The sequence below is a fragment of the Phaseolus vulgaris genome, chromosome 8, assembly GCF_000499845.2.
Source record: "Phaseolus vulgaris cultivar G19833 chromosome 8, P. vulgaris v2.0, whole genome shotgun sequence".
Taxonomy (NCBI): domain Eukaryota; kingdom Viridiplantae; phylum Streptophyta; class Magnoliopsida; order Fabales; family Fabaceae; genus Phaseolus; species Phaseolus vulgaris.
The window spans coordinates 224,425-247,997 of record NC_023752.2 but is presented as its reverse complement, the minus strand read 5'-3'; the positions used below and the strand labels follow the sequence as shown (position 1 = coordinate 247,997).

Here is a 23,573-nt window from a genome sequence, read left to right as displayed (position 1 = left end):
ATATATATATATATATATATATATATATATAAAACACGCGATAAAAAAGATCAGTAATATTAACGTATCTTTAACGTGGAAAATAATACTATTTTTTATTAAAAACATTTTAGGGCGCGGAGTTAACATTTTATATTTATTTGGCGGAGCAATTGGAGCCCCATTTATTTGACAGTGTTAACACTGTCGCCGTCTTTCGCCGCCGATTAGAAGGCATTGAAGCTGTGTTGTGCTGTGTTGTGCTGTGTTGTGTGGCGGCGCGTAGTATTCCCACACGGTTACAGGTATTGAAATTTCTCTGCGTTAGGTTTAGGGTTTAAGCTTTCTTCTTCCTTACTCTTGTGTACTTGCTGCGAGTCAGAAGTAGGAGCAGAAGAAGATGGAGATTGAAGGCATGGTAGTTCAGCAACCAACGATGGGGTCACTGAAGAGAAAGTCGCCAGAAGAGTCTTCAACTTCAGCTTCGCAGCCACTGCACGATTGTGTGCACCATGTCTCATATCCACACGGTTACACCCACCCTTCTTCTCCGCCCACTCAAACGCACGCAGAACCCGCCAAGAAGTTCCCGTTCACTCTCGATCCCTTTCAGTCCCAAGCCATCACTTGCCTCGAAAACGGCGAGTCCGTCATGGTCACCATTCAAACGAAATTCTAGTTTCTTTTCCGTTTTTGTTTTCTGATGATTGATTTTCTGACTGTTGGAGCTGTTTGTGTAACTTAACTTAGGTGTCTGCACATACCTCTGCTGGCAAAACTGTGGTGGCGTTGTATGCTATTGCTATGTCCCTCCGAGATGGGCAGCGCGTCATCTACACTTCCCCTATCAAGGCTCTCAGCAACCAGAAGTACAGAGAATTTAAGGAAGAATTTTCTGACGTTGGCTTGATGACCGGAGACGTCACCATTGATCCCAATGCTTCTTGTCTGGTAGGTACGCTGCTCCATGGTTTTAAATTGCGGATACCGTCGCTGTTTTATCACGTGTTGTGGTGGTCACAGACGGTTTATTAGAGCCTTACGTCTCTCTTCCGCTTTTAGTTTTCCTTAATATGGAATCATATGTTGTCTCTAAATTGAAACTTAATTGATTCAGGTCATGACTACGGAAATCTGGCGTAGCATGCAGTACAAAGGGTCTGAGATCACTAGGGAGGTGGCTTGGATTGTTTTTGATGAGGTGCATTACATGCGTGATCGTGAGAGAGGCGTGGTTTGGGAAGAGAGTATTGTTTTGTCGCCCAAGAATTCGCGTTTTGTGTTCCTGTCTGCCACTGTCCCCAATGCCAAGGAATTTGCTGATTGGGTGGCAAAGGTCGTGGATTGATTTGCTCTTTATTACATTAGTTTTGTGGGCTTTTTCTCTAATGCTTTTTGCTTACTTGCAGGTGCACCAACAACCTTGTCATGTTGTGTATACTGATTACCGACCAACACCCCTTCAACATTACATTTTTCCTTCTGGAGGTGATGGTCTATATCTGGTTGTGGATGAAAAGGGAAAATTTCGCGAAGACAGCTTTCAGAAATCTTTGAATGCTCTTGTCCCTGCCACTGAGGGTGATAAGAGAAAAGAGAACGGGAAGCGGCAAAAGGGTTTGGTGCTGGGTAGAGTTGGTGAAGAAAGTGACATATTCAAGATGGTGAAAATGATCATTCAGCGTCAATATGATCCTGTGATACTGTTCAGCTTTAGCAAAAGGGAGTGTGAGCTTCTTGCAATGCAGGTAAAGTTCAACTTGCTGTTCATTATCAAAAACTCCGTTTATTTTCTTTCCGTTCTCTCTTATGTGACACTATCTCTAATGTCCTTTTGTCTCTGTAGATGGCAAAAATGGATCTTAATGGGGATAATGAAAAGGAGAATATAGAACAAATATTTTCTAGTGCTATGGACATGCTTTCAGATGATGATAAGAAACTACCCCAGGCAAGATACTTCCTTAACTTGGTGTTCTCCCCACCTCTCAGGGGCAAATACCACTGCATATGCATATTGCTGAGTTTTAGCCCTTCTCATTTCTAGAATTATTCAACAAAATAAATAAGTAGAGGTTCTTATTGATTTTAACTCAAGGCCCTTCTTTGGTGAGGAAAAAGTTGAAACAAAGCTCTATTTTCATTTGAGTTGTATTACACCCTATAATTGAAGAAAACAAGAATGTCATGGGAGTATTAGGCCTGGACTATTAGGGAGCTTAACAAAGTCCCTGTTAGACAAGCTTTGATGTAGTTGTGATTCAAAATTCAACATTTTATTTCTCGACGACGATATTGGATTATATTTTCAAGTCAAGCATTTAAATTTTGACATGGTTGTTTGAAGGAAGTTTCCATCTGATATTTCTCATATGTACAGGGAGATTCAGCAGCTTTATTATTCTGAATCTTTTTTTTTTTTTTCTGTTGTGGAGGATATATTATCCCTCTGCAGTTTTGCTTTCCTCCCTGAGAATTTGGTATTCAGCCGAGCTCAATGGTATCATGTGTTCCATATGAATGACCTCTCCTAGTGAGATACTTTTGTCGTTGTAATTCTAGTTTCTTTATCAAAAGATGGAAGTGTCAAAGCATCACTATGTTATTTGGCATCTCAACTATGCTGGCATCCCAAGTACCATAAAAAAAAATTAAAGGAGACATTTTGCCAAAGTATTTAAAAGTAGGTAGATAGAAGTAGGACTGCTCAAGGGTAGGCAGGAATATCCAGTGTTCATGGAAAAGGTGTTTGTTGTAGCATGTTTGATTTTGTTTAAAGCTAGGAAATAATTTCTTATTTCTCAAAATCTCAAAATCAGTGGTTGTTTCTTCAAAAAAAAAATTAGCCAAACGCAAACCTAGTATCGTTTTTTATTCATGTTATGTTAAGCGCTGCCGTACAGAGAAAGTGCATCAGCTGGAGCTTTGGATTTCTATCTAGAGAGAATTTTTTCAAGAAGAAATCTTTTCTGGTTAGGGAAATGGACTCTGGTGAAGTGTTTTAAGAAGAAAGTCAGTAGAGTCCATGAGCTGAGTTCTTGTCAGGACAGGCATAGCAGTCTAACCCGAGTAAAGGGACTGTAACTCACCCACCTTTGTTCCTGAAGTGTAAATTCCACTTTTAATGAGGACATTTAAAATTGTTTATGGGGGAATAATGTTGATTGGAGAAAGATTGTATGGTTGAGGAAAACCTCTAGCAGGAAACATTACCTGTTGCTGAATCCTCTCTAAACTTGTTTGATGTTTAAGCTCGTCCTTTCATAACCCTGTTGCTTTCTGATTAACTGTCTAGAAATACAATAATATCAATGTCATTGCATGTTGAGTCACTTTTAAGGTTTCCTTATTTTTTCTATTTATTTTCAGGTTTCGAACATGTTGCCTTTGCTGAAACGTGGAATAGGAGTACATCACTCTGGTTTACTCCCAATTCTAAAGGAAGTGATTGAGATCTTATTTCAAGAAGGGCTAATAAAGGTTTGTGGAAAGAAATCATGAGATAGAATACTTTTTTCATCTGTATAAGCCATGAACCTGTGATATAACTGTGTGTTCACACCTTAGTTAAAAGCATAAAATTACGTACCTCAGTTAAAAACATAACTACATGCTGGCAAACAAGTTTATTAGTGGTAATGGTTGATTAGTTAATAACAATTATAGCAATTTGTTTGCAGGCATCATATTGTATCCGCCCCTATATTAGTTAATTATATAAATCTAGAAGTGGGTATTTTTATAAAATGTTATTTTGTTGTCAAGCCACATGGCTTGAATTTAAAATCTCATACTAGTTAGGGGTTCCCTGTCCTTTTTTTTGCTAAATTGTTGTCCATAATTTTTAATCCTTCTGTGATTACTATTGTATTTTAGGAGCAAATATATTTTCTTTTCATCTTTGGTCTTAGTATTATTGATACATTTAACCATCCTTGTCTGATTGAAACTATAAAGTCTAACGATTCTAACTTGAAATATTTCTCTTTAGTGTTTGTTTGCCACAGAAACATTCAGCATTGGTTTGAACATGCCTGCAAAAACTGTTGTTTTCACAAATGTCCGCAAATTTGATGGGGACAAGTTTAGGTGGATATCCAGTGGAGAATATATTCAAATGAGTGGTCGTGCTGGTCGACGAGGCATTGATGAACGTGGTATATGTATCCTCATGGTTGATGAGAAGATGGAGCCTTCTACTACTAAAAACATGGTTAAAGGGGCTGCCGATTGTTTAAACAGGTAAATTGTTGTTTTAATCTAATTTTAAAGAGTTTCTTATCTTACAAGGTTCTGCAAGATAATCGTTTACGGGTCCATTTTGTTAGAGATATATAGTCTTAATGATAATGAAACTTTGCAAAATGGATTTCTTGTTGGTGTACATCACTATCCAGTACTTATTAGTGGCATAAACTCTTCAGTGTTTCTGATGAATGCTGGGTTAGGTAGGGCATAGTCTGGGACCTTTTATCTTATGGCACATGGATTTAAAGGACAATTTATATCAAGATATTTAAATCTTCTTAAGGTTTATAAAAGCGTGCTGTGTTTTTGACAAATCCTGCTTCTTGAGATTTCTTTTGATGAGAAGCTTCTTTGGTATAGATTAGGCATCTGACTTCCACTTGATGTCAAGCTCATGTGGTGTGTGTGTCTGTGAGAGTTTCTCTTACAAATACTGAGGGATTTTGCACTCTACATCTTTAATGTTTGCTTTGTTCTAATTGTTTGTTTCATTATTTATTTTTTAAGGAGGATCTCATATCCTCCTAATTTTTTATAATCATCTTCTCTGTCTTAATGATTTTATTCTTTTATAAAATAAATAATTATGCTTTATGCATTTTTAAATTAATTCATGAACGTTCTACTCTTTACTTATTGATGCCTTATATGTTGCCAGTTATTAGCTTTCCTACTCATTTAAAAAACCTGCTAATTTCCAGCTTGGTAATTATCTCTTTAAGTAGAGAGAGATAAACCAAAAGGTGAAGAATGGAGTTAGCTTCTTGTTTAGACAGTTTCCTGAATAATAGCAAAATAACTTTTTTACAAGCTTTTATTGATATACAAAATAATATCACTTCAAGTTACAGATGAAAAATCTTATAATAATAGAAACATACATATCTTACACTCCTTATTTTTCTGTGACAGCTTATTGTGAGAGTGACCTTGATGGTTAGTAACTGAAACTAAGTGCAATATAGGTTTTATTGGTAATTGGAAAATCATCCATTATATCTAACTGTTATGGTGATGTAACTTGTGGCATAAAAGATAATGCCATAATGGAGACTGTTTAAAATCTAAAGCATGATAACATGAGCTTTTGATGATATTCATCCACACACAAAAATATGTTTTCTATTTTTCATATTGTAGCTTGCATAAATAAATTATCTTTATTCTCTGACATTTACACTGGCCTTCCCTTGCGTTTCAGTGCCTTTCATTTAAGCTACAACATGATTTTAAACCAAATGCGGTGTGAAGATGGTGATCCTGAAAAATTGCTCCGTAATTCTTTTTTTCAGTTCCAAGCTGATCGTGCCATTCCTGATCTTGAGGTTTGTTTAAATTTATAAGGCTAGAAATAAGAGCTGTTATTTTTGTGGGTTTGGGTGTTCTGTAGTGTGATAAGGTTATGCAGATCATTTGCTATCTCTATAAAATTTAAGTTACCTCTGATGCATACAATATTCTTTATGATTGTGGGTTTAAAGTATTTCTTTTTACTATTAAACTCGAAATTGGCAAATTTGATTCAGACAGAAAAAAATATAATTTTTCTCTGTTTTTTGTCATTACAGAAACAAATAAAGGTGCTTGAAAAAGAGAGGGAATCAATTTTTATTGAAGAAGAAAACAGTTTAAAGGATTATTTCAATCTGCTGGAGCAGCACAGGAATTTGAATAAGGAGGTCCGTGACATTGTGCTATCTCCAAGGCACTGTTTACCTTTTCTACAGCCTGGGAGGCTTGTTTCACTTGAATGCACTTCAAGTAATGAAGATCTAACCCCCATTTTTATCGAGGACCAGTTGACTTGGGGGTTGGTCGTTAATTTTGAAAGGGTAAAGAGTGTTTCTGATGGTGAGAATTCTTAAATGATTTCTAGTGATTTATATACACCTTTGTATGTTGAAATTTTAGTCTGTTTATATCATAAAAGTAATAATGAAAATTTCAGATGATGCAAGTGTAAAACCTGAGGACGCATCTTACAATCTTGATATTCTTACAAGATGTGTTGTGAAGAAAGATAACATTGGGAAAAAATCTATTAAGATCGTTCCTCTTAAAGAAGTTGGAGAACCTCTAGTGGTTTCAGTTCCTATCTCTCAGGTAAGTATTTTTAAACTGTTTAACAGATGTAATGTATCTGCAAAGTTGGGACTTTAAAATTTTGATTTCTTTTATCAGATTGTACTTAAACAGAATATGATCTTTCCAATCTGTCGGATGGTTTAATTATGGTTGAAAAACAGTAATGTTCTGAAGAAGTGGAAAATGGAAGAAACATGAGATGGAGAGATCATAGTATTTCATCTTTGACTTAGAATCTCCCTGGACAACAGAATAGCAAAGCCCAAATTAACACATCTTTCACTTGAAAAACACAGAATTGCTCCGACCATATTTGTATTTTGTAGTTGCACTTCAGAACAATGTGAATGCAGAATAGATCACCTCTCTATAAGAATTGGAATAACCACCAATGACGCTTAAATTTACCAGAAATGTCTGTGCCTTAGCTTGGACAAAAGAATGCATTCATCATGCCTATCTACCAGCCACCACCCCACCCTTGTGACTCCTTGTATCACATCTGTAACCACAACTCAACCTTCTTTACAGAGAGGACTGGCTATTTACTCATAATGTTTCAGTTCAAAACTGATCTACACATTACCTCTAAGAACAAGACTAGGGATCTTGCTGTGACTTTCGTGGCCTTCACTTAGGCTGCAGTACAAGTAGCCAGCTTCTCTACCCGCAATTAATTAGTAGTTTAACCATGTATTTTATTCCATATCAATTCTTAAATATTTCTTTTAAGGTATGTTCAATAGTGGAGTTCTGGAGGGAAAGGGAAAGGTGGAACCTTTTTTTAATAAGAATAAACACAAGGGGAAAAGAAAAAAAAAACTAGTGTAGGAAGCATATGATGACTACATTTAAATCTTTCTTCTACATATTCTGTGGATGGAAGTGTTTTCTGTCATTGTTCTCAGCTTTTGTCCTTCCATACCTATTATCCAAATAGACATTCTTGCTTTTAACTTGTTGATTTTGTTTACTCTACGAAAACATCATTACAAAATACACTTTTGACACTAGATGCTTAAATTTTTACTTTTTAGAAGTTCCTTTGAAATTTATATGGAATTTAAATTCAGTATTTGTGATCTGATATTATCCAAACCATTGTTAAAATGTTGATTTTAATGTAATAGTATATACTTTTTTTTAACTATGATTAATAAAAATTTTGTGTTTTACTGTAACAGGTCAATACGATAAGTAGTCTGCGTTTATTTATACCGAAGGATCTTTTGCCATTGGAAGCACGAGAAAACACACTGAAGAAAGTGTTGGAAACTCTTTCTAGATTTGGTGAGAAAGGATTGCCCCTTCTAGATCCCGAAGAAGACATGAAGGTATTTCATGTATTCATTTGTTCTTTTTTTCCTTTTGAATCTTTCCTGATTACACAATCATCCTTTTGATTTTTTTATCAGATTCAAAGCAGCTCATATAAAAAAGCATCTCGTAGGATAGAAGCTTTGGAGAGCCTATTTGAAAAGCATGAAATTGCGAAGTCACCACTTATAAAACAGAAACTGAAAGTCTTACAGAGGAAGCAAGAACTGACTGCAAAGATAAAGTCCATTAAGAAAACATTAAGATCTTCTTCTGCTTTAGCTTTCAAGGATGAACTTAAAGCGAGAAAGAGAGTTCTTCGGAGGCTTGGGTAAAGAAACTTGTCTAGTACTTCTTTCGCTCCCTACCCTTCCTTTTTTATTGTTAGGCTGCAACCTTTTTATATCAAAAGTTTCTACCTAGTAGTCCTGAAAAGAATTAATTGCTCCCTTGAAATAATATCTCAGTTTTTGTGTACAAACGCAACAAAAAACCATATGGTTCTTTTCCATTTGAAGTCCCCCCCCCCTCTGGATAAGGTGGATTAGTCATCCTCTATTCTCTTTTTCTTGTAGTATTTCTTGTCCCCCCCTAACTAAAGAAATGCAGCACAGTGGATGTTAGTACAGAATGGTTTGCTGATTTGATTTTTTGCATGTACTTTTTAACTTTTCTTTGCTTTAACCTTGTTAAGTTAGAGACACTGAACCATCTTTACATCAGCAGTTTCATATGTATTTGGTGACAGAATACTTCTTAGAAACTATCAAATAGATCTTAATCTCTTACAGCCAACTTTTAAGGTCAAATTTGTGAATTTGGCAAATTTTGTATAGGTTTTATATATGCTTCTCTCTATCAGAAAATTTCAGCAGCCCTGTTTGATTAACTTCTGTTGATGAAAAGGATATTCACGTCAAATCTTCATTGCAGATATGCTACTAGTGACAATGTGGTGGAGTTAAAAGGGAAGGTTGCTTGTGAAATTAGTAGTGCAGATGAATTGACCCTAACAGAATTAATGTTCAATGGTGTCTTTAAGGACATAAAGGTGGAAGAGATGGTTTCTCTCCTTTCTTGTCTTGTCTGGCAAGAAAAAATCCATGATGCTGCCAAACCTCGGGAAGAACTTGATCTGCTTTTTATGCAATTACAAGACATTGCTCGGAGAGTTGCCCAACTTCAGCTTGAGTGCAAGGTAATTACCGAATAAATATCTGGCGTCTAAATGCATGAACATTGTTTTTCAAGTTTATTTGTGAAAATCTAGGTCAATTATTGTATCAGCTGAAAATTAGAAAAGTTGTATGCAAGTTAGTTCCATTTTGAGGATGGATGATTAGGAAAACCTTGTTGTCAATTTGATCACTTCATTTTTTTTCCAATGCAAATTGATCAGATTTTCAGTTATGGTTCCACTTGATTGGGCAAAATAGTGGACTTGTCTACTACTTTTCCATATGTTATGGGATTCCTTTGATACACTTAATTTTGAGTTAGGTCCTTAGTTATCTTCTCATGTCTAAGCCATTCTATACACACCCTCCATTCCTTATTATAAATCATTTTTAATTAATTCGCATAGATGAAGTTTGTTTAAATTGGTTAAAGGTCTTAAATATTTTTAAGAAAAGGCCCATACTCTCCAAAATTGCCTTTATTTGAAAATCCTATAAATTTTTTTAGTTTATCTTTTCAATATTAGTGATTAAGGGTAGACTTGGAAAACAATATTTAATGTTTAGATACTTTTATACAGTGCTTTCTGAAAAGGAATTGGGTATATCCTTTTCTCCCTTATCAGGGTCCAATACACTGCTTTTCCTTGAATACTGTATATTTGTCTGTTTACTATCTTGTAGCTTTCTAAAGTGTCTCGTTTTTTTAGTTGTAAAATGCATTAACAAGTTCTTTTTCTTGCCTTTTTTTAAAAACTAAATAGGTGGAGATTGATGTTGATAGTTTTGTCAAGTCGTTTAGACCTGACATTATGGAGGCTGTGTATGCTTGGGCGAAAGGTTCTAAGTTCTATGAGATCATGGAAATCACACAAGTCTTTGAAGGTAGCTTGATTAGAGCAATTAGAAGACTTGAGGAAGTTCTTCAGCAATTAATAGCAGCAGCTAAGTCAATTGGGGAAACTCAACTTGAGGCAAAGTTTGAAGAAGCTGTGTCCATGATCAAGAGGGACATTGTCTTTGCAGCATCCCTGTATTTGTAGTTAGTTCCTTCTACAAATTATTTATTACATAATTGATAGAGGCAACGGAGAATCATGTGGAAGGACACCAACTACATGATATCACCCTGCTTGGTTTTGATCTCCACTAACACCACCTTCTATATATAAAACCATTGTATCTTCAACCAGTAAAATGCTGGATATTTACTTCAAAATGGAAGGGAATACTCTGAACTGAACTGTTCTATTAAGTTACATGTGAGTTTAGATGAGCAAAATTTAGCAAAAAATCAACCTTTATATTGCATACTGTTGGAACTCAGATAGGTGATACATTGATAATGTGCACATCCATAAAAATAAGTTATTGAGTAAAAGTGATTCGTTAGGTTCTTTTATTTTCCAAATTTGTTTTAAAATATTTAAACAGTCATTGAGATTCTTTTGGAACTATACCTTTTAAAATTGTGTTAGAATTAAAAAATAAATTAATAAATATGCTTTCATTGAGAGTTGAACTCAAGACCTCCCGCTTACTAAACGGGTGCTCTAACCAACTGAGCTATGAAAGCATTTGTCATAACTTCAGGTAATATAGATAATTCGAGTCCCCATTCATTCTTTAAATATTATATAATATTTGTATACATTATAACATATTACATGACTTAAATGTGTGTTCTATGTATAGCTTCTTAATAAACATGGATGGATGTGTTTATAATGCTATATTTGTTTTTCTTTTATATCAATATTAATAATAATTACAATAATATTAATATTATTATTAATAATAGAAATAATATTAATAATAATCATAATAGTAGTAGTAGTTAATTATAATAATAATAAGAAGAATAATATTAAACTATATATATATAAAGGGATTCCATTATATTATAATGTCTACCTTAAGTGTCCCTATTAATATATTGTGAAAAACATAGCCTGCATAATAGTTAAATTGACAAATGTCATGTAATTTTTTTTCTTTTTTTTTTCTTTTTTTTTCAAATATCATGTAATTTACAAATGTCATGCAACATGGTAAAAGTATTTTAAAAATGTTCATGCAATATAGATTTTATCTATTTTATTTACTTACATCAAAAAATATATTAAATAAATTCAAATTTATAACGTAATAAACATAATTATATTAAAACAATTACGTCATCTGTTTCATTCTCAATGCTAGTAAAGATTTAATTCTGATTTGTTGTTACTAATATAAAACTGAAAACAATAATATAAATAATAAGTTTTGAATAGGAAAAAATTGTGTTTTTTTAATGAATTTTGGTTACTCTTTTTTTTTTTGTAAATTAATATAATGAAAAAGTTGTATAAATTTCTTCTACTCGTCTTTCGTGCTAATTACTTATGCGAACAAAATTAATCTAATTTCAATTCATTATATTAAGTAGTAGTCATTCAGGTGTTTACTAATAAGTGTGAAATCTCACATTTGTCAAAGATGGAATACCCTCGAACTCAATACCAACATTTATCAATTGACGAGGGTCGAAGATCATCGGACTCAATACCAAAACGTATCAATTGTCGAGGGTCAACACTCTCGCCATCAATACTAACAAGTATCAATTGCTGAGGGTCGAACACCATCATACTCAATACCAACACACAATTTTATTCTAACCTAACACTTAACATAATATAAATTAATAATAAATACTAAATATACAAATTAAAAATCATTAAATTAATTATAAATATTAAATAATATAAATCTATCTACCATCTAATAATTTAATAAGTCTATTCTAACCTAAAAACAAAAATAATATAAATTATAAAAAATAAACAAATTAGTAACATTAAAAAAATTAAACAAATTTAAAGCACCACAAACCTTGTGCGTGAAGGCAACGGTGGTAGTAAAGAACGGCGCGACAACGACGACGAAACAAATAGAGAACAGTGAAAACCGAAACACCAACATTGAAGACAATAAAACAGTACAAATTGTGACCTTCGAGCAATGGCAGAAAAGAAACAAATAAGAAAAACAAAAAAATAACAAAAAACAATGGTGAAAAAGAAGTAGAGAGCTCGAAACGAAGTTACTAGTGACACAAAAGAAGACAAAGCAGACTCGAAGAAGAAGCACCAGAGCAGAAAAACAAAAGAGGAAACGAAACGCTAGAGAAGACGAAGCGCTAGAGAAAACGAAACGTTAGAGAAAGAAAGTATGAAAGCTTAAGTAACGCGCTCTAAGTTAGGATAAAAAAAGAGTATAAGAGGACGACTATTTAGTATAGCCGCCTTCTTACACAAAGTGTTTTGTTGTAAGGAGACTATACCAAATAACCGTCCTCTTAGAGAAATTTAATGTTAAAAATTTGATCGTAAAAATGTATTAAATATAGTGTTGAAATAAATAAAAAAATTGCACTAGTGCTATATTATATATTTCTCTTATTTTAGTTTTTTTTATTTTAAAACTAAAAATATAATAAGATAACATTTTTATTTGATTGAATTTGATATACGTGGTTAAGGTAGAATTGGACAAGGATTTAAGTTTTATCATTTTCTAAATAATCAGCTTAGATGAATTGTCATACGTCTACTCAGAAAAACAATAAAATTCAATTTACTATGTATAATACTTATTTGTTTTAGTAAGTTATAAACTGATTTCATTATTTTTTTAAAACAATAATTTAACTTTATCTACTTTTTATATTCTTATATTAAAGTAATACTCCTTATATTTCAGTATATATATATATATATATATATATATATATATTTTTTTTTTTTTTCAGTTCGTGCGAGTCTCCTTTTTGTGTGTACATAAAAATATAAAAGGATATTAATTTGTTTTATTGTTGTACCAACAAGCTTAGTTAAAATGTAATATAAAAATCACTAGCAATAATAAATCAAAATTGAGCACTATCATTATAAAACAATTCTACATATACTTGAAGTTATATATTCATTGGAAGAGTTACACGCAAGTTATAGGATAGTATTGATGAGAATTTTAAGTTGCTTAAAATTTGAAATTCTATAACTTTGTGTAATTAAATACTTTCTAAAATTTTAAATTTATTTTATTTTAAATTCTCTATCTAAATATATTTACCACAAAATCCTGAATATATTATATTAAAATGTTTTAACTAAAAAAATTAGAATAGAATAACAAGTCTTATGCAGAAAGGTCCCTAGTATCACTGTGATGCATGAAAGGATATTGAACAGTAAGTAGTAACTAGTAAAGAAAATGCAGTATATTTTATAACTACAGAAAGATAGAAAATAATGAAAGGAGGACTTTGCCATGGTTATTTTCACAAACATGGTCATGGAAATCCAAAAAATGAAAGGAAGAACAGGTTTGTTTGCTTCATGGATTCAACACCAGAAAAAAAAAAAACATTTGTTGTAAAGATACACAGAAAATCATATGTATGGCATGCGTGAGGGAAATTATAACTATAGGACCCTTTTTATTCACAGGGAATAGCCATACAAAGTTTTATTAAGAGTGGAGGGAAACAATCTTGACAAAAAATTTGATAAAGCCATATACATATATTGGAGTAACATATAAAGCTAAGCTGTATACATTAACTGCCACATTCCCTACCCCAAGGAACTTGTAATAGATACAACAATTATCTGCCAAGTTATTACATGATTGGGCCATTAGAAAATGTATAATTTTACAGACAACAAAATACTAGATCCAACTTCCTAAATCTCTTTTGCCACTTCCCATTTATTTCGGAAAGAATGGACCTTTTGGAATGTAAAAAATACATTACAAAAAATCGCTCCCGGAACCAATAGGAGGTGGCGCAAAAGATTTGTGCGGTGCAGGATAAAATACTCGAAAATGCTTTCGCCTACAGAGCAAATCAGCATACTGTGCGTCCATAGCACAAACAAGCAAGGTAAAGGTTTTTTGACCATTTTTCCTGTACACAAACAGAACTCAAGTTAAAACATCAGTCTCGTTAACAACTTTACAAACAAAATCAACTACTTCATTCAACAACCATTACCTTAACATGTGTGCTTGGAAATTGGGATGTGCGCAGAGTTTCCTGGGTTTCATCACCTGGCCTGCGCCTAGGAATGCTCAGTATCAGAGCAGATTGATCCCATGTAGCAGCAGTTGCTGTAATCCTATAACCATTATCCCATCTTCTGTGGATTCCCTCACTAGGATAGAGAAAATCAAGTTCAATAACCTACATGGAGAAGATGGATGGTTACAGAACAAGTATTAGATCCAGTGACATTCAATAATTGCATTACAGACTATTTTAACCAAAAAAAGAAGCTGAGTTTTTATACAAAACCATTAGAGAAAAACAATGAATATATATGAGCAATATGCAACATAAATATCCAATTTCAGAAGAAAAATTCGAGCCAAACTCTAATAGAAAGAAAGCATGAATGCATTTCGGACCCAACATGAGATGAGTTATCATATTATATATTTCTTTACCCTCTAACTTAACCAGATAAAATGAACCAATTGAATTTTAGACATCAGTATCAAGCAATCTTGAGATGTTTAAATTGTCAAGGCGATTCTTATGGTTGCAGTTTGTCAACAAAGCTAAACATTAGAACTAATGAAAAAGGAAAATGTTAGCTAGCCAGAATTTTTTTGACAAAAACCAAAATAGTTCAATGAGAACACTAGCCCTTTGAATTTCCCAGCAGCTCTTGAAAATGGATAAATTTTTGTTAAAATTCTGTTAATTTTGGACAATTATTACTACTACCAAGAAAAAAGAATCTTAATGTACACAGGTTTATTCAATAATATACAAACATTCAGAAGGTAGAAAAACAACTATCAGAGAAAAACTTCGTAACATCATACAGAAGTACAATATAAACAACAAACCTGATCAGTGTATCCAGAATTTCGAGACATAACAACACCCCAGCGACTTCCAGCAGTGGCCATTGAGGTCACATGAAAACCTTCTCTCCACTTTTTGTTTATCCATTTGAATGGGAATGAATCACTTACTTTGTATGATTGTTGTGTATAGTGTGTGCCTGCGTAAGTTATACCACACATCACCAAAAATTAGATTTAGCAACAGCAGAGTGCTTGTAAGTAGAGATCTGCAGAAATTCAAAATCTTTGTCCACAGAACACACTAAGCAAAGCTCACCTAGAATGTAAAGACAGTCAATACTTAGAAATGTTGTTTATCCCCCTTCACAATGTAAGGCTACATTCTCTCTCTCTCACTCAAATTCGCAAATAAAGGAAAAGCATTACTACTAGCAGTAATTCAATTAGTTTACTACAGCTCTACTACAATTTGTAAATTGATAATTTAGCTGTACATACGGTATAAATATTATAGTAATGCTGATTCACTTATGTTCAGACACAGCAGTTCCCTTTCTTTCTCCCTCAACTTATTCACATCATATCAGCTACTAGCAGAAGCAAAGGAAACCATGTCCACAGTAACCTATCAGCTCTCACTTCTCACCAATAGCACTCCTCTTCCATTGGCTAAACATCCTCCGTCCCATCCTTTCTTATGCAAACCCCAACCATCCCTCCACCTCTTTCCAGAAACCCCAATCCAACCCAGACCCAAAACGAGACAACACAGTGTTCACTCCTTTCTCACAGTATTAAAACAGACAAACCCAAATGCATGCGTAGAAACAATATAGTCTCTTCACCAAACTAGTACAAAAATTCAGAACAGGTGGGAAAACTACGGTTAAGTTGAAATTAATCCAAAATACATCATAGTATTGAATAAGATACGCCATCTTTTTAAGGGGGTAATAAATAGTCTGTTATCAATCATTTATAAAAATTTAAAAAACAGACCTTTTGACATCACAACAAGAGAGCTCCCATTATTAGCTCCTGCAATAGAAGTAATGTAAAAGTTTTTTTCCCACTGCTCCATGATCCATTCCTGAAAAGAGAGTCGCATTGGCAAGATTCATCATATGAAAACAAATAACAAATTATAGGCATGTACTGATTTATATTATATCAAATAATTTCACCTTATGTAAGAAAAACGGTGACAACTTATAAACTTGACTGGAAAAACCAGTTCCAGCATCCATAATAAGAGCCCAGAGATTGGAACAAGAAGCCACACAACTAATAAGGAGGCCATCCGCAATCCCTCTCTCCACATGTTGTGCTAATCTTGCATCCGCTACATTGTAATGATACCTAATTACCACCAATTCAAAAGTCAAAAAGACAGTCATAACAAATGCTCGAGAGGTAAACACCATGGTTATCAAAATCACAAGTCAACTCGACAAGTTTATATTTCTACATCATATTATTCGAGTTTGGTTGGATCTTCATTTGGACACTGATTTTGTGGTCTACAGTCGCAGATGCTTATGAGTAGAGAAAAAACTCAATCTTGAAGAACCCATTGCATCATGTGTAATGAAGAGTAAATATGATCCGGGATTACATTCCAGAAAGGAGATTTCATGGCTACTACAATTATTTCACTTGACCTTAAATGTATCAACAGTGTCGTTGCATTAGGTTAAGCTGCACACGAGTCATTGGCAAGAAGGGAACTGGTGGGTCAGGTCACAACTAAGGTCCATGTGATTTTCTTTTAATATTTCTTGAGCCTTGACTTAATTATGGTCAGGTCATGATTACTTAGTATCTTATTCAAGTCCAATATAACATTGGGTCTGTTTAACAAAAAAGGTATGGATGAATTCTTTACTTGTTAACCAACAATTGCTACTAATTATATAATATAATAATAAAAAGAGTAAAAAATTAATAGTATTAACTATAAAATATTTAAAGCATAACATATATAATATTATAACCAAACAATTATAAACTAAATAAAGTATAATATATAATATAAAAATAAATAAGTATAATATACAATATAAAAATAAATAAAGTGTATTATATTATATAAAAATTAAAAAATAATAAATTAAATAATATAGTGACTTGTTCCTTCAAAATATGAAATAACATATTTAGTTCAACTACTAGGATTCAACTTACGTATAACAAAAAAAATCTCCAGTACAAAATGGTTCCAAAATACACTTAAAAAGAATCGGGCCAGTACCATTTAGACATAAATATATGCTACACTACGATATTAAACAAGAGAAATCTAATTAAAGGTTGAGACAATGTAAACAAAAGCAAATATTTTGTTTGACTTCAAAAACCTTCTTGTTACAATACTAATATCAGCAAAGTGCATAAGAAAAAAAAGTCTCAGATATCCAATTACTCAATTAAAGGAAGCCCCAACAAAAAGTGGCTGCAGCTATACCTTTGCTTCATTGGCTGTCTTGCATTGTAAACCGAAATCCATTGTGTAGCAGGAACCCCCAAACGGACCTTCTTTTTTGGCTGTGAATCATCTTCTTCCTCAATATTCAATCTACCCCTCTTCTGCCCAACCTGGTACATTTTGTTTGAGGGAACAAAAGGATCGCACCATGAACACATACAAAACTCATGATTATAAAAATAGTGCCAAAAGATAAGAGACCTCTACTGTATGTTAGTAGGACAGGCTGCACCACAAACAGGGTTGTCATATGTCCTACTATTAGCTGTACTACAGTTCTGTATATATGCCCAGTCCTACCACACACACAGGGTGAATGATACAATGTGTGTAGAATTTCCATTATCCTATGGAAATATTACAGTAGTTTAGAGTACCTTAGGTTATCTCTTTTATCTCATTTTGTTCCCTCATACCTAAAACCCTATAATTTCAACAAGAGATACTGGTACTTCAGCTCACGCACACTAGGCCAAGGGGCTGTTTACTAACAAGACTTGCATAGTGCAATGGCTGTCAGTGGGTAAAATTACTGAAACTTCAGCCCAGCCCATTAAGCCTTATAAGGTTTTCTAATAAAATTTGCTTGTGGCACACTCGATTACAATTGCACATTTAACATACATAATTAACCTAAGTAGAACATTTAGCTCAGTGAGTAAGAGAAAATTCTGTTTGTAAACAGGAAAAACTCTCAACTTGTTTTGATACAGTTTCCACTGACACACACACACGTGTACAAAAAATAATAGAAGAATGATCATTCAGGAAAACAGATACTCCAAAATCACACAGTAATGATTATACCTTTTGAGCACCTTCAGTGTTAATTGGCCTCAATGCAGGATTTGGTCCAAGCATACCATCAAACAAAGAAATTAACTTAGAATAGTTAGGTTCTTCATCAAATTTCATGTTCACTACAACCTCAAGGAACTGCCTAAAAGGAGCTGGGCAGAAACAGCATAGCATCTCAGGAGATGTTCCCATCTTCTTTTTGCAAACAAGGAAGGATTTGTTATCACCCTAAAAATAAGGAAAAATCAGATTAAAACAGTATATGAAGAAAAACTCAATCACCACTCTCCTTTCTAAAATAAGTGTTACAAAAGCATAATGAAAAATCCTAAATTCTATATATAAAAATACGGCAATATGAATTATTATGTTTTTAGTTGAACACCTTACCTAAACTCTTATTGAGTACAACCTCACAGATTAAGAAGTGCAGTTAAGTGCATTATATTTTACTAATCTCTTAATAATTTTCCAAAAATGTACTCGTAAAACACACACACAAAAAATACTATGATGTAAGCAAAAGTCAGACATTAATCAAAGTTAAGGTATTTAGGAAAAGAATCACTAAATGAAATGAAGTAAAAATAGTTCAAATTTGCTTACATTTGACAACAAGAAAGTGTATTTTTTTGCTTATAAATGAGAACGGAGGTAGTAACATGTAACAGTTATTTTTTTAGCTTTTATAAATGAGGAGGAAATATGGTTAAATTACTTTTATACAAGTTATAAGCTGTTTTCATAAGCTGGAAAACTTATGGAAATAATATGATGAAAATAACATCTGAACACATGTTAAGTCACTTTGATAAGCTCTTCCATACAAGGTTATCAAATTGATATTCAAATCATGAATTGTCAACCTGAATTTTGAATCATGAAACGTAATTAGTACTGAATTTAATATTCAGAGAAAATGAAAAATAACTTAAAATATACCATACAGATAATTACATAGGTAGTGTTCAATGTAATATTTTAAAAAAATAGATAAAACAATTTCGCCAAAAGTCTAATAAAACAAAAGTATTGGTTATATTTGAGTTTATGAAGCATTTATTTTAGATGAATAGATACCAAGCAATGAAATAATCAAGTAGAGTGTAAGCATTGAATGAGAGGGTGACATATAAAATAGTGGAATAATCAAATACATTAAGTTCAGAAATGTTTCTTCAATTCCTTTTATTGAAGAATCTAAGGTTATGTTAGGAAGGAAGAGAAGTGGCTAAAAGAACACTAAAAATAGAAAATTACTGAAAACATTGAATTGCATGAGCTGTGCACGGATTCATTCATGCATTGTAAGAGTTTAAATAAGTTTGAGATTCATCATATGATACAAACCAATAGGTGGCCATATCACACTGAATCATTAATCATAGATTCTAGAACTCCGTACACACAAGTGTTTGTATAATAAAATAAACTCAAATACACTCTTTCAAAAAAGCACACACTAGATTATCCTTTTGTTGGGATCATATTTTATGAATACCGTGTCTCTCAAAACAAAAAACAGTTATTGAGGACTAGTTTAGGGAGAGCAGAGAATTGGAGAAACGTAATAAATATTTCCTTGCTATTGTAAATGGTAGATGTTTGGAACAAAATAAATTGCTAAAACAAAACTTATTTCACAATATACCTGATAACCTTGCCAAGGTAACCTGCCTTTATGAAGGAAAATGAGTGTATACGCAAGAGATTCAAGATCGTCCCTTCTACTAGCAGTTCTTCCCAAATGAGCATGAACACTAGCATATCGTACAGTCCCTCTACAAAAATTACAAATGTAAATCTGAAGCAGTTCAATAACCATGAACATGTAACAAAAACCGCTATAATAGAAAATGAGAAAAAAATAATATCAACCAATAGAATTCAAGAGAAAAAAAAATTGAAAGGAAATAGATAACCTAAACATATCAGGACGTTGATCATATTCAACATGCAGCCCACTGGAGGTGTCTCTCCACTTCGTAGCTGCAAAACATGTGCTAATAATAAGGTCAAAAAGGAAAGTGTAAATAAGGATGAAGTGTACCCTTGAATTGAACCTACTAACCTAATCCCAGGTCTACAAGATACAGTTTTTTTTCTTGTGGAGTAGACGGCTGACCTAGTAAAAAGTTCTCCGGTTTTACATCACCATGCACATAGCTATATTGAACAACAGGAACCAGAATATCATGTTTAAAAACCAATAATAAATATAACAAATCAAAACACTCATATTATGGCAAACAAATCAATAAGAAAAGGAATAATATAAAAAAAATTGATTTACCAACATACCCTCTAGAGTGCATCTTCTCCAAGATTGACAGGGACTCCACTGCAATGCAGGAAACCATTTCTGCAGACATCCTACACATTCAAAAGACAGCTGTGAACAGAACTTTAAGGAATAAGCAAGACTAAGTGACTCTAGAAAGGAAGGAAAAAGAGGGGTACAATGAAACGAACTGCTTCAATGATAATTATAAAAAAAATAATGCCCCCCTTTTTATTTTATCAAACCCAAAAAAACCCCAGCAACAAAAACAGAACTTCCCCCTTCTTTATTCCTTTCTCCTCGACCCCCTCTCCCCATTCTCATACTATTCTTCCACACTCTTCTCCCTCCATTGTTTCTGAACTTTTAAACTCCTCACACCTATGAGGAGGCATAGAAGTATGGGGAAGGTGATTTGATTAAAAAGTAACATTACCTTAACATCCCTCAAAAATCCTTATGTGGAGCTATTTGGGCTAAACTCATAACTCATATAGAGAAATTATTTTACGAAATAGATTAGAATGGGTTATGTGGGGATTGTTGAAAACTTTGATATTTAGATTTTTGTGGTTTCCTTAAAACACTACACCTTACAAATTGAGGATTTTTGTTTACCTCTTCGTTTCTTATTCTAGGTGTTTAGATTTATTGGAAAATATTGTGGTTGCTCCTCCTAACACCATTGGAAGGGATTGATTTGGTTCCCCATATCAGTGAATAGCTAAACCACCTAGTGACATTTTATTGGTATTTCTGGGAGAAGTAATAAATTCCAAAATAGTAGGTTCTCTTTAAGATTATGATTTCTAGCTTGAGAAAACAAGTATAATAATAATTTTTACCCTGTTTTGGCCTTAATTGTTTTTCTCGTGGTTTTTAAACAGAATAATGTGTGCTAAATGTGGATTTCAACTTTTCAAAGTGGGCTTTATGATATGACTACCCATAATTCCAATAATAACTGGTTTTGCAACCTATGGGTTGAATACTAATAATTCTTATAAGTGTCATTTGCTGTGATAGCGAGAGACTCAATAGGACTTCTGGTAACTCCCTTTGTTTGTTTTCCATTTGTGTCTCTGTATACTATTTACTCAAAGATTGGCCAAGATAAGTTAATCTGCTGATTGCAGTTCAAGGATGGGTCATGACATAAAAAGAGTGGCACAGTAAGAAGTACTGTAATACAGATGCCATAAATACATAATAGAAGGTAAAAAATATGCATCATATTATCATATATATCATTAATAAATATAGTGGATTAAAAGTTAAATTCAGTAAGTATTAAATTAAATAGTCATTTATATAAAAGCAAAAAGGGAATCAAATTTAGCTCAAGACAAACAATTTTTTGGAGAAGAGAAAACCAAAAGATGAAACCACAATGAATTTAATGCAACATACCATCAACAACTATTGCAACTCCAACTTCTTTTTGTCCATTCCATTAGTACATTTATTTAATATTTAGTTACATATGCATGTGGAAGAAAATGAAGCTAAAAAAGGAGTCACCTCCCTTCCACGTAAAAACTTTATAATAAACACACAAGAAGAATTATACGAGTTTTGTTAAAGCACGAGAACAATAAACAACACAGCAGATATAATAAATGAGGTTATCTTATACTCACGCCTGACTTGAGGAATTCCAAACATCCCACAAGCTGGGACCAAGCATGTCCATAACCTGCATACATAGCCCCCCCCAAAAAAAGGTTAAGTAGTTAAGTTGGCGATGAAAATATGAAATGGCTGTTGTGTAGTGCACACACCATTACGTAATATTCTCCTTGCCTCCCCTTATAGTGTACTTTAGGTATTCCATGACTGCCACCAAGGGTGCTTTTCACATAAACCATTAAAAGGTCAAATCCCAGGCCAATTTAATTCAACGCAAACCTTATAAATAATCGAAAGCAATTGACAACATATACTTATGACATAATAATAAACAGAACACCTACTTGTACACTTGCCACTCGTAAGGGGGGCCATAGTTACAGCCTTTGCTGTTCCTATGCTCAAATTTCAAAGCCACCTGAAACACGAAACATAACAAACATTCAATCAACTTAAAACCATACAGTATTCTTTCATGTATACAACAGCGAGATAACAGGGGAAGCTCTTACCTCAGTGGCACCAGGACCAGCGGTACGATCGTTACCACCGGTTACTCGCCGGCCAACAAAAACCTGTCCAAATCCTCCTTTGCCGAGTTTCCTATCCACTTTGTAGACAGGCGACCCTCCTACTTGAACCTGCGGAGTGAAAACAAGTATTATAAGTATCAATATATCAACATCACTGAACAATGATCAAACAATTGAGTAATTCAAAGGTAACAGAATACCCTATCAGGGAAAGGAGCTGGGTTAGCATCATCTTCTGGCGCAGCACCCTTGTTTGCACTCAGCCCACCACTCTCATCCGCCATCGCGCCGCCTTCAACTTCCTTCTTCGTATGATCGGATATAACAATGACCGGCTTCTCCTCTTCTGATTGCTTCGCCGCCAAACGAGTCCTCGGCCTCTCCGCCGCCGCCGCTTCCCTGGCAACTGCAGCGCGAGTCTTGACGTATCTCCCCCCCGAAGACGGTGGTTCCGAGCTTCTACGACCAACCGGAGCACGACGTCGTCGCGGTCCACTACGAAGCTCCGGCATTCTCCAAACCCATGCAATCGATTCGCAACGCTAAGATCATTATATGGTCATGAAAACTGCGACTTCGTATTCATAGATGGAATTGTTGCAAAGCAAAAGCAGAGCGAGGAGAAGAAATGGATGGAGGATTAGGGTTAGGGTTCGGTGGTGGATGAGGAAAGTATAGCATACAAGATTAAGATGAAAAGGGAAAAGGGGAAAAAGGAGTACAAAATTCCAGCACTCGTAAAATAAAATAAAGATTTAAGGCAGAAAAAAAAAAAAATATATATATATATATACCAAAAATAAATATTTATTTCGCTCTTTTAAATTTATTGATTCATACCTCAAAAGATTCACGCTATTTACCACACATTCACATAAATTCATTATTAACTCATTCTTCATTTCATTCATAAATCTAATTCCATTCTCCATTTTATATATTTTCTAAATAGAATATATTAACTTTTATGTGACTTTTTATTATATAGAAATATATCATTTTTATATTATAAATTAATTAGAATTATTTTTTTGTTATTAATATCACAACATCAAATATAGTCCCTTTTTAAATATGGATACAGAGTTATAAATAATACATATATGTTTGAAAGAATAAAATATATTACATAAATTTCTATTTAAACACTAACTAAATTTCTTCCAATCACTATT

At 33.5% G+C, this 23,573-nt stretch overlaps 2 protein-coding genes and 1 non-coding gene across 3 annotated transcripts; 1 reads left to right on the top strand and 2 right to left on the bottom strand.

Annotated features, from left to right (window-relative positions):
• The first annotated feature begins 85 nt into the window (after positions 1-85).
• Positions 86-10,055, top strand: LOC137824103 (DExH-box ATP-dependent RNA helicase DExH9). Its single transcript, XM_068629559.1, has 15 exons — positions 86-284; positions 362-634; positions 730-930; positions 1,097-1,315; positions 1,389-1,727; positions 1,826-1,930; positions 3,349-3,459; positions 3,971-4,221; positions 5,429-5,552; positions 5,796-6,078; positions 6,176-6,330; positions 7,497-7,646; positions 7,728-7,960; positions 8,563-8,827; positions 9,572-10,055. The coding sequence occupies exons 2-15, from the start codon at positions 380-382 to the stop codon at positions 9,848-9,850; spliced, it is 2,970 nt and encodes a 989-aa protein (XP_068485660.1). The 5' UTR covers positions 86-284; positions 362-379; the 3' UTR covers positions 9,851-10,055.
• A 254-nt stretch (positions 10,056-10,309) lies between these two features.
• On the bottom strand, positions 10,310-10,383 carry TRNAT-AGU (transfer RNA threonine (anticodon AGU)). Its single transcript has one exon. It is a non-coding gene; the product is annotated as a tRNA-Thr (tRNA).
• Positions 10,384-13,358: 2,975 nt separating this feature from the next.
• Positions 13,359-23,160, bottom strand: LOC137823850 (casein kinase 1-like protein HD16). The gene is made up of 16 exons (XM_068629142.1): positions 22,599-23,160; positions 22,378-22,506; positions 22,210-22,283; positions 22,018-22,087; positions 21,877-21,932; positions 20,257-20,328; positions 20,027-20,121; positions 19,878-19,944; positions 19,607-19,736; positions 17,965-18,183; positions 17,137-17,267; positions 15,857-16,031; positions 15,672-15,762; positions 14,712-14,869; positions 13,852-14,040; positions 13,359-13,764 (listed from the first exon to the last, which is right to left on the bottom strand). Exons 1-16 carry the CDS (start codon positions 22,908-22,910, stop codon positions 13,705-13,707), a joined length of 2,028 nt encoding a protein of 675 aa, XP_068485243.1. The 5' UTR covers positions 22,911-23,160; the 3' UTR covers positions 13,359-13,704.
• Between the last annotated feature and the right edge of the window lie 413 nt (positions 23,161-23,573).